The sequence below is a fragment of the Syngnathus scovelli genome, chromosome 5, assembly GCF_024217435.2.
Source record: "Syngnathus scovelli strain Florida chromosome 5, RoL_Ssco_1.2, whole genome shotgun sequence".
Classification (NCBI taxonomy): Eukaryota; Metazoa; Chordata; class Actinopteri; order Syngnathiformes; family Syngnathidae; genus Syngnathus; species Syngnathus scovelli.
In genome coordinates this window covers 4,539,486-4,550,745 of record NC_090851.1, presented here as the reverse complement: position 1 = coordinate 4,550,745, position 11,260 = coordinate 4,539,486, and the positions used below count along the sequence as shown (strand labels likewise).

Genomic DNA, 11,260 nt, shown 5'->3' with positions numbered 1-11,260 from the left:
GCATGTGGAGTAAAGACAAAGAATGCTGCCCTTTATTTGTAGTTTAGTATTTTTTTCCCCACTGAATCTAAATTATTTGAGTATTATTGTCGCTATCAAGCGGACGCTTGACCAACTACATGTATTCTCGCGAGACTGGGCACTGTCTCGGGTTTTTAGCCGCACCCAAACTGGTATGGTATGCACAGACGGGAAATTATTTATTATATAGTTTATTCCCGGTGTTATCACAATACACGAACAAAATGAGTTTTTTACGATTCCCCAAAAATATTTAAGTACTTAAGGCGTAAATTAGGTGCGTCATTTTTGTGTGTGACGTCACGTTCGAAACTTACCGCTTCTACTTCCTGCATTAGGCGCCATTTTCGGCGTTGAGGTTGAATTACAGCATGCTGTTGTCAAACAGATAATAAGAATTTAAGAGACTACAACTTACTTTTCAGTATTCATTACAACCATGGGGCGAAAGAAGAAGAAGCAGATGAAGCCTTGGTGCTGGTATCCGTTTGAATGGAAACGTAAATCGGGAAGGAACAAGCCGCAATAATTCGGACCTAGCCTGACAAAAGACAGGCCTAAACTAGCTCGGACGTTTATGGCTGCGTAAGATAACTAATGCTGCATTTAAGTCATTTTGTGCTGCCGAGTCGTTTTATTTATAAGTACTGCGTAATTTTGTCCCAGTTGTGAATAAGTGAAATTAATCTGTTTTCGTGTATTTACATAACTAACCAATGCTAGCTAATATGTTAGCCTAGCATTGTCGCCTGAGGATTCAACACGTCGTGGACTGTTGGCGCTTTGACGTCGCGTTCAAATTACTTTTTAAGATAAATCCAGATTTGTCGCTAAAACGTGTAATGGTTTAACAACTGTTCGAAACAAAGCAGAGGGTCTCTTCCGCTTTGCACAATGTGGTTTCGTTTCTTTTACGTAATACGAGAACATTCCTTAAGTCCCCTCTCTAAGGTACTGCAATCGAGATTTTGACGATGAAAAGATCCTCATCCAGCACCAAAAGGCAAAGCATTTTAAATGCCACATTTGCCACAAGAAGTTATATACAGGCCCCGGCCTGGCCATTCACTGCATGCAGGTGGGTTGGCTTTTTATCACTTTAAATAAATTGTCCTTATCTTGTGATTCGCATCAGCTTGTTTTGGATGCATTACAGGTACACAAAGAGACTATTGACAGTGTGCCAAATGCAATTCCTGGAAGAACAGACATTGAGCTTGAGATCTATGGTATGGAGGGGATTCCTGACAAAGACATGCAAGAGAGGAGACGGACGTTAGAACAGAAATCTCAAGGTTTGTGTTATTTAAGTGCTTAATTGATCATAGCGATATACATCCCTACACTGTTTTGTTATTTGACTCTTTCAGATGGCAAAAAGAAAAACCCAGATGACTCGGATGACGATGACGACGATGATGAACCAGGTCCATCGGTGCCGCAGGTGTCTGGAGTGCCACCTCAGACAGGCTATGCTGCTCCCATGGCACAGCCAGGGATCCCCCCTGTTGGTGGGGGACCGGGGATGCCGCCTGGTGGATATCAAGGTTGAGGAGACCAACTTAAAAGTGGTCATAAAAATATGCGCAGCCTCCATTTGTCGTTCCAATCATTTTTATAAATGCTCTTTTCGTTATTGTTACAGGAATGCCTCCAATGATGCCAGGTGTTCCGCCCATGATGCACGGAATGCCTCCCATGCACGGCATGCCTCCAGGGTACCAGTTCAATCTTGGATGATTTTTTGTTGGATAATACAGCAGCTTTTTTGCTGTCCTTGAAAGTCGCTGGGAATGCCAGTTACTCAATTAAATGTCTTTTTCAGAATGATGCCAATGGGTGGGATGATGCCTCCCATGATGCCAGGCATGCCTGGGATGCCGCCAGGTTAGTTTGTTTGAAGCGTAGAAAGGTTTTACTTTACTGTATTTGCTCAACTATAGGCGTCTGCTCCTACAAGGTTTTCTAATCTTTGAGTAGATTTTAACAGGAGACCAGCATCCTTAGGCTTTGTCTTAAATGCACAATTTTCACACAAGTCTTGATTGAAGCATTTACAGCTTGGAGCTATGAAAAGAAAATCTATATTTTGCTAGATATTACAACACAAAGCCACACACAGTACACTCTGAATACCAAAAAATGATTTATCCAGTATTGCGTGTCAGCAAAGAAGATCCTCAGAGATGAAAATGAGTTTTGAATTTACACAATGAATATTGTTCAAATCTCCTAAAGCTTTACTCTTGGGTCTCAGGAATGCCTCCGCACATGGCTCCCAGGCCAGGGATGCCCCACATGAGCCCCGCCCCCGTAGCAGGAGTCATACCCAGTCGACCAACGGTACCGGCGGCCCAGCCCGCTGTCTCCAAGCCTCTTTTCCCAAGTGCGGCACAGGTGGGAACCCTGCAGGGCATCTTTGTATTTCAGCCTCACTTCCACGAAATGTATTTCTCTTTATGTGATTGCAACGTAAAGGGACTTTTGAGCCATTACTCGCGTACAACTCGTTTGCACTTCACCCGCTGCTATATGTAATGTTCCAAACTCTTGATATGCCGATGCTGTCATCTCCTTTTCACCATGCTGCAGATGGGCACAGCAGCTGTTTCCTCTCCACCTGCAGACCAACAGTCTGCCTCCTCTCAGCCGCCCTTTCCTAACACCCCACAAGTACGCTCACAGATCAGACTGTGGCTGGCATCTAGATGCATGCCCCTATTCCCCCCAAAAAACACACAGACACTAACTTTAATTGAAACCCAGCCAGATTGCTAACAGTGTTTTTATTGCACTTTTGCTGCAAAGGTAAGACCGGCAGCCACATAATAAGCCCAGACAACATCTTCATTCTAATGCATGAGTTTTTTGGGACTAACAATTAGGGCTGGGCAATTCGCCAAAAAATAATTTCCAATATAAAAACAATTAAAGGGGAAGTCAAGTCCGCACAATTTAACGACTTACACATTGTATATTCAAATATAAGACGTACTTTATATTTGAAGCATCGCCTGTGCTAATTCTACCTGTCAGTGGTAAAATCCATTTGACAGATTCTGAGAATGAAATTCCTTCAAATAAGGAATATTCACACGCAAATACTTGGAGTGGCACAGCTAATTGAGTTGCGACATTCTACTTTTACTAGATTTTACTTTGATGCAAATTTATTTTGTGCTTGTTTTTTTTTGTTGTTGAATTTTTGTAGTTGATCAAACATGAAGTTTTGAACCCCATAGAGAAGTTGATTATTAATGGCTGTTTCAATACCAGTCAAAATAATTTAGTGTACTTTTTCCGTAATCGCCCAGCCCTACAATGATGCACATCGATAATGTGTCTGCATTATCTTGCCCTTTCTAGACTTGCATGAATTATCTGGCATTGAATTCTAAATGTATGCCTCCATTCATTGTTGCACATCCAAAAATGGAATCGAAATTCAATCCAAGAATTGTTACACATTATAAAATACAGTGGACCCCTGTTTCTCGTGAGGGATACATTCTAGACATAGCCAGCCGCAGTAGGTTCAATCCTGCGGTTTAGACAAGAGCTTATCATCGTACCTATCTGCAGCATTATTTGATTGGCGGATTTCCCTTTTGGTGATGAGAAAGTGGAGGATGTTCTTATTCAGACCAGCCGTAAAATAATCCTGCCTTTCGTTGTTTGAAAAAAAAAAAATTGAAAGTGGGCACGAACCACGATGCAGCGGGGGTTCACGTCAGCGCTGTTCGATCTGGAATGTTAGGGTGGCTTTGTGTACTCTGTGAAGTCCGTAGCGGGTTGCTGTTGTGCTGTTCATTGTTCATTTATTTACCTGTTGTCCGCGCAGGCCCAGCAAAGTGCTTCAGGAGCCGCCGCAGCAAACCCCCACAGCGCCAGCGCAGCCTCCTCAGACCCGCCCAAAGCAACATTCCCCGCATATACCCAACCCTCTGTCTCTTCCTCCGCTTCCACTTCCTCTTCTAACCCCTCTAGCAGCACTGTGGCCAAAGCCCCGGCCACAGTGCCCACTAAACCTGCCACCCTGTCCGCCACGAGTGCAACTAGTAAGTTGATCCACCCTGATGAGGATATCTCGCTGGTAAGTTGCTTGAACTCTCTTTTTTGCCCTTTGCACAGTAAGTAATGACTGATGCATATAACAATATACGTAATCCATTTTGGGAGACTTGTAAAGTATTGTAAATGCATGTTAATCGAAGCGTTTATCCACAGAAAATTCAAAGCTTTTTTTTAGTTGGCCTCGCTCGTTTGCTTTTGTGGAAATTCATGCTGTAAAGGGAGACAGCAATGTTTCTGGAAATCTAAATAGCTGCTCTGTGTCCTGTCCCTCCCCACAGGAGGAACTGAAGGCCCAGTTGCCCCGTTACCAACGTCTCTTAGCCAGGACAGCTCAGGCCCATGCGGCTGCTCCCCCGGCGGCAGCTGTCGGCGGCATGATGGCCCCGCAGCAAGGTTTGCCACCACAGCAGCCTGGCATGAGGCATCCCATGCACGGTTAGAAGACCACCGCTTTTCACACCCAGATTAGGCGTTATGAGGTTGTGTACTTGTACTGTGCTGTCACATAGCACAAGAAGCAACGCTCACTTACTGCCATCTGCATTGATTTGATGCAGATTTTTTTAATTTTTTTTTTTTATGTGACTCAAGAATAAATTCAGGCCACATCACCAATGAAGGAACATAACTTTTACTCACATGTAATTAAAAAAGTAAATAATAATTTTGAGTCTCATCTTTACGGAATTGGTTGAAAAATTGCATCCTGGCCATTTCCACCCTAAATTATCTTCTAAATAATCCTGATAAGGACATCAAAAAATAGTATGGCATGTGACATTTAAAAGAAATTTCTGCTGAACACCAATCTCTCCCTCCTGTGTGTTCTCTGTAGGTCAATATGGTGCTCCCCCGCAGGGCATGCCAGGCTACATGCCTGGAGGGATGCCTCCATTTGGGCAGGGTCCTCCTCTGGTGCCCCCTTTCCAGGGAGGCCCTCCCATGGGCATGAGGCCGCCCGTCATGTCTCCCGCCGGGCGCTACTGAAGCGGCAAAGCAGCCACAACATTAGGTTTGAGGTTCATACCTTTCTCTCATCCTTGTGCATTTTCTGACCTAAGAGCAGTAAGGCCTGCTGCGGTGGCGAAGATGTAATTGTTCTTGGCAACACATGGACATTTCATGTTACCACACAAGCTTCTTTTCTCATTTGATCACTTGTGGAGATAAAATTCTTTCCCCTCGTAGGTTTCACTCAGGTTCTTAGGGGTGAAGTGTGTTAAACTCAGTCATATTTCTGTTGAAGCTGCTGGACTTACATGAACGTACCAACCCCATTACAAAGGCAAGTTTATCCTGTAAAACATATATTGGTTTGTTTTTTTTTTGTTGATTTTGTAGATCACTCGATGCCCTCACAGCATGCTTAGATGCTGTTGGACTTGCGTCCCCAACCTTGGTTGGTGAGGGTTTCGGTGATGATTCCAACTATGTACTTTCTGTGGCTCATAAGTCTAGCTTTCTTCTTATTTCAGGTTTGTTTTAGTATTTCCTGCTTAAAATGGTCTTTGTGTGCATCCTTTGTAATGTTTTATCAAGCTGTTGTAATAAAATCCACCTTAAAACCGCAGTGCTGGTTTGTTGTGACGTGCGTGAAGGTGAGTCACAAAGGTTTGTACCAAGTCTTGTATTTTTGAATCGCAACACAAAGTTGGCCATCGCTACTTCTTGGTGTCATCCATCAGGATGACATCATATTCTAATAGACTGAATATTGATGTTAACCAAAGGCTATTGGACTTGAATGAAGATGGTCAACTTGTGGCTTCTAACTATGCATGACATAATAACCTGAGAAAAATTGCCATAGAAATGACTTCCAAGATGTTGAGGACCTACACACACTTTGTGCTTTAAGCCAAACACCTGTAACACCCAGTAATACAGGAACTGCAGCAAATAGCAGCTAGAACTTAATTAATTGGAAGCATATTTAACCTGACCTTGTTTTTTTTTTTTCTCTTACCAAAAATGATCTGCAACTAGCCTTATTTACTGCAGTATGCGTATACCGGGTTACTAAAATTGCTTTCTTGTCTATTTGTCATGTTAGCCGCCTGTCTTCTGGGCAGGCATTCGATCAGGTTGGTTGAGTTCTTAAGGACTTTGTCAACAATTATTGTGGATTAAAAAGATCCCTCCGATTACTTAACTGCTTTGTATGTGTTTGTCGTCTGTAGCAACCCCCACTCCACTTTTCAGCCTTGTACGAGTGTCTGGCACTACAGGCCTTTAAACCCCAGTAAGTACCCGCTATTCTGTGTAGTGTGGGTCTGTACTGTACAACTTTTCTGTATTTCATTTCATAATGCTCTATGGTTGAAAGTTTATTGGACGGCACAGACCAATGAACTGCTAATTGAAGTTAATTGTACAGTCACGGAATGGACTTGCATGGTAAGTAAACAAAATAACATCTTTAGACTAAAGCAGGAGTTAAAAGTATTAGAAGATAAGATTCAATAACAAAGATGAAAAACTGTTCAGTTGGATTTCCAGGTGGAAAACTGCTACTACCACCTGGACAATAGTTTGTGTCCTTAGAAATTTAAGACTCTGAGCCAACCCTCTTACTGCCTCGCTATCATTCATCAAAAACTGTAGAACCATTTCAGCTGTAGGAAGGAAACTTGTAAAAATGTGGCCCCCAAGGACTAAAGTTTGACACCCCCTGTAGAGTGTTGGCAGCAGTGTGTGTGTCAAACCCATTGTTTTGTAACATTCACAAATAAATTATGAAAGTGATGCCATTATTCTGCTTGTGTGCTTAACTGGATAACCAATCAATGCTCAGTGTTTGCAGACAGATTGAATCTGCCTAATATACCAAGTCTCAGTGAAACAATGTATTGTCATTGAAAAATATACACACATCTATAATATTTTATTACAGAACCAACAAGTCAGCATGAATATTTAAGACGCTACCTACTGCTGAATGCTTTTATTAACTGCTGAGAAACATTCTAGGTTAGACGCTAACTCATGTAGACGTGTAACATACATTTTGAATTAATACATTAAACCCCAACCATTTTTAAATGCAAACTTTATTGGAAACTTGCCAACATCTTCGTGGCATTTTCTTTTATATTTAAGATCATCATCTCAATTCTCCTGTCCATCTCATCCATAGCAGTTGCCAGTGTGTCATACATAGCCTGGAGACAGAAAAGAATGTCAGAAGCCAATTACAAAGTCACACTGAATAAAACTATCCTTGTGGTCATACCTGAGCTTTCTTGGTTTGTTGGCTGCAGGTGCCTGTCAGGCTCTGGATCTCAACTTTCAGCTGCTGATTCTCTCTGGAAAGCCCTTGGATTTCATCTACCTTTTCCTCACGTTTCTGACCTATTTGGTTCCACTCTCTGGATTATAGTTGGACCAAAAACAACGCAAAAAGTATATTAATTTACATATCACAAAAAGTATCAACCTCTAACACGCATCACATTAGACATGTCTACAGATCAAGCATTCCCGCTCATACTAAATGCAGTGGGCTAATTGCAAAGTTGATATATAGTATAAGATTGCTTGCATACCCCAATACATCATTGATATGTTGCTCCTTGATCGCTTTCTTCTTTTGCCTGAGGATGTTATTTTTGACCTCCCGGTCCAGCTTTTTGTCAAGAGTTCGTTTAAGCAGCTCCTCCTCTTTGCACAGCTCCTTCAGCTCCTTCTGCTTTTTCTCACACTGAGAAACAAGCTGCTTGTACTGCATAACGTGCACATGAAAAATGAATGTTTTTTTGAACTCCAAAGCACGAAACAGTTTCATCAAAAAATGGTTGCACATGATTAAAATGTTTAACATGTACTGCATTTTTAAAAAAAATATTTATAGAAAAAAAATTGTTGGTAGACTAGATTTTGATTATATGCAACCGAAGGTGAAGTTGTTATATCGGCTTTGCATCAAAATGTGCATACCTCCTCATCCTGCTGCTTTCTGTCATTCATGCTGATTTCCAGATCTAGCAACAAATTGTACATTTGCTGCATCTCCATGTCTGTGCGGTTCATTCTCTGGACCATGTTTTGAAGCTCCACAACATCCCCATCCGTTTTTGCCTAATGTGAACACCGCATACATGTAAGTATGAAACAGTTCTCAAAAACAATTTGAACTTGATTCGATACTTGCGGCTAATATTGGCTGCCAGACAACTTCAATGTTCACTCACTAAAGAGCTTTTTATGTCATTGATATTTTCCCTCATTCTCTCCATTTGGATCTGCAACTCCTCCGGCGACTCAACAATTTGAGACTTGATTTTGTTCATGTCCTCCTTCACGGTGTTTATATCCACCTTCACGTGGGCCTAAAAAAAAAGGAACATTCGATCATCTCAAATAGAAGCATCATCAGTAGATTACAAGACCCCTCATACCAGTTTCTTTGTAAGCTCAGCGATTCGACATTTCCACTCTGTAATTGCGTCGTCTTTAATTTTCTGAAAGTAGATAACCAGTTTCATTTTACCTTGACTGACAGTAAAACAAATGCTATGGTGAACGCCGTCACCACTTACTACTTCGTTTAACAAAGGTGCGGTGGTAGCGTGCAGTTCCGAGAGGGCAGCTTCCAGTTTAGCAGCCTCCGCTTGTTGCTCTGGTGGAATGGTCCTGAATAAGTGTAAAAAAATAAAAGCATCTTTAGACCCCTGGACAGCTCAACAATTTCATTGTTCACAGGGAGTCGCTAGGTGAGTTCACATAATGTGGAAGTAAAGTGAGTCTTCACTCAAATCTTGCAATCAACTTGAAAATTTCAAACTTCAGCTTTAATGTGAATTATTGCATGCGCCAATCAAGGTATGAAAAAAATTACGACAGTGTGATTCTTACAAACTGAATTAATGTTGCTAAAGTGAAGAATGGTTCAAATGTGTGACCTGTACTGTGCATAAGCATGTTTACTTCAAGACTTACCTCAGCATTTTAATTTTTTTTTCTGCTTCCAGGTTTCCTTTGGCAAGAGTCTGCTGCATGTCTAAGGCCGCCCTCTGACAAAAACACAGTCATAAGCTAACCATTGCTTACGTCCTCGGTAAAACAAACCCCAGCAAATGAGTGTTAAAATGAATACAGTGTTTTAGGATCATAATTTGCGGCCTACTAAACTCCTTGCAAGAAAAGTCACTGCACTTTCAAAGCAAAAAATATTTTGATCAATATCACATACAAACTTGGCTTCCTTTGCTGACATCACATCGATTCTCTGCTTTCTGAATTGAAGAAAGTTCATGATGGCGCTCAAAATAGAAAGCGTTCGCTGTTTCTCTGAAAAAGATATCCGGTTACAATTCATAAATGTATTGATCAGGAATAGAAAAAAAAATCTATTTAAAACTTACTTGGTGCTAGTAGGTCATTCAGTGAGAAGTCATACACCAAACACATGGGCAGAAACTGCTGCCTACAAAAAGATGATGTCATGTATAATGAGAAGAAAGTAGAAGAAATGCAAGAGCAACACAAGAAATTTTACTAGAAATGCTTGATTTTCACCAAATTGTATGCATTGTGTTTACAGCATCATACCAATATTATGGCTACTTTAGTTTGCCAAGAGCAAATTATTAAGAAAAAACGTTTGAGTTTGAGCACACTGATTACGCAGTTTCATATTTAAACCAAAACTCACATTTGTGAGCAGATGCAGAGGATGCCAGTTGCCCCCTCGTAAGATTCAGGGGACTGAATGTTTTCCACAAATGTAACCTGTTGGAAAATGGATATTAAACAGTCATTTCTGCAAAACTGCAATCTGAGCTAAATATTCAGATTAGGAAGGGCCCCAAAATTATGAGTGACATTACGGGCACTACATTTTTTGGGAATTTGTGTCACTGACGAAATGCTGTCACTTAAGTCTGACCTTAATCCACAACAAATCAATTAATTCCCAATATAGATGAAATTTGATAAAACTGAAGAAGGGACATTGAGACCATCTTACTGTAGAAACAATACTTAACCATTGAGTGGCATTCAGCTCTGAAAGGAAAGAGTTGATGCAGTACTCTCATGTAGAGTAATTGCACTGCTTCTGGCTGGAAAGAAAGGAAGGGGGGGGGGGGCGGAGAATAAGCTTCTAAAATGCAGGCCAAAAAATAATGAACACGACAAATCAAACTTTTTCCACACGACTTAGGCAATTCAAGGAGGTTAAAGTGCATTGGAAGTAAACGCCCACTTTTAGTCAAAAACAAAACACATAATTCTGGCCATTACAAAAGTAACTTAGTAATTAGTAATTCCCTAATTATTTTTCCGATTTCTGCATTTAACTTTTGCAGTAGTAGCCTAAAGTAAGCTGTCATTTTATTCATGTTTTGACACGCTCCTTTAACACTTAGGAGTCATTCAGAGCGCACAAAGGTACCTTTGGAGACGGAGCAAGATCGCTCTTGTTGAAATGTTTTGCTTCTTCGCCAAGAAGGACTTCTGTTTTGTAAAACCTCACCACCACATCCACCGGGTGAACGGGAAAGGCGTTTTCAGCCATTGCTGTTTAGTCTTCGTGTAAACAAAAAAACCGGGCCACCACTAGTACAAATCTCCCGCAAAAATGGCGCCTGAAATTTCAATTTCTTCTTCGTTTCTTTTTTCTTCTTCTTTTACTGCTGCGGCTCGCTGTTGTTTCTTTACTCCGCCTAGCGTGTCGGATGATAGGCTAAACGCTGTATTTAACACAGTTACTTAGTGATGTGCATTACAGTTCTTTTAAGTGAACTGAATCTTTAGAATCAGTTCTCTCAAAAGACTCGTTCAAACGAATCGTTCAACATACGCACATAGCAGGAAAGTGCAGTGGGGCACCATGGGAAAATATTTAACAGGGTTGAAAAGAACGGCGGAGAGAGACAGATAAGAGAATCGAGTTACGCAAAAGCTAAGACAAGGAAATATGACGAAGCGTATGTAGCGCTCGGCTTCAGTGTGAGAACTGATCATTTGAATCAGATGTGTTTAACGAGGGAAACTTGGAAAACATGTAGGAATGTAGCCCTCGAGGACTGGACTTGGACACCCCTGCCTTACACTGAGTGCCAAAAGTCCCAATGATCGTGAGCAGCAGGGGGGGCCCCATTTCAACCCCTTACACTGAGTGCCAAGCAGGGAAGAAATGGGTACCATTGTTATAGTCACTGGT

The 11,260-nt window shown here is 41.4% G+C and overlaps 2 protein-coding genes and 1 long non-coding RNA gene across 5 annotated transcripts; 2 read left to right on the top strand and 1 right to left on the bottom strand.

Annotated features, from left to right (window-relative positions):
• The first annotated feature begins 335 nt into the window (after positions 1-335).
• On the top strand, positions 336-5,665 carry znf207b (zinc finger protein 207, b). Of its 3 annotated transcripts, none has more exons than XM_049721335.1 (11): positions 336-501; positions 973-1,099; positions 1,178-1,316; positions 1,392-1,568; positions 1,667-1,739; positions 1,847-1,908; positions 2,279-2,418; positions 2,614-2,694; positions 3,863-4,114; positions 4,374-4,488; positions 4,931-5,665. In XM_049721335.1, exons 1-11 carry the CDS (start codon positions 461-463, stop codon positions 5,080-5,082), a joined length of 1,359 nt encoding a protein of 452 aa, XP_049577292.1. In that variant the 5' UTR covers positions 336-460; the 3' UTR covers positions 5,083-5,665. The 3 variants fall into 3 exon arrangements, with proteins under 3 accessions (XP_049577292.1, XP_049577291.1, XP_049577293.1); XM_049721334.1 differs by having other exon boundaries at positions 4,374-4,530; XM_049721336.1 differs by lacking the exon at positions 2,614-2,694 and having other exon boundaries at positions 4,374-4,530.
• A 1,462-nt stretch (positions 5,666-7,127) lies between these two features.
• Positions 7,128-10,639, bottom strand: nuf2 (UF2 component of NDC80 kinetochore complex). Its single transcript, XM_049721338.2, has 13 exons — positions 10,490-10,639; positions 10,083-10,157; positions 9,749-9,825; positions 9,459-9,520; positions 9,287-9,384; positions 9,034-9,107; positions 8,634-8,727; positions 8,493-8,555; positions 8,286-8,423; positions 8,032-8,172; positions 7,641-7,816; positions 7,328-7,463; positions 7,128-7,256 (listed from the first exon to the last, which is right to left on the bottom strand). The coding sequence occupies exons 1-13, from the start codon at positions 10,610-10,612 to the stop codon at positions 7,146-7,148; spliced, it is 1,368 nt and encodes a 455-aa protein (XP_049577295.1). The 5' UTR covers positions 10,613-10,639; the 3' UTR covers positions 7,128-7,145.
• LOC125969387 (uncharacterized) lies at positions 8,074-10,676 on the top strand. Its single transcript, XR_007481533.1, has 3 exons — positions 8,074-8,194; positions 8,651-8,807; positions 9,066-10,676. It is a non-coding gene; the product is annotated as an uncharacterized lncRNA (long non-coding RNA).
• Positions 10,677-11,260: the final 584 nt, after the last annotated feature.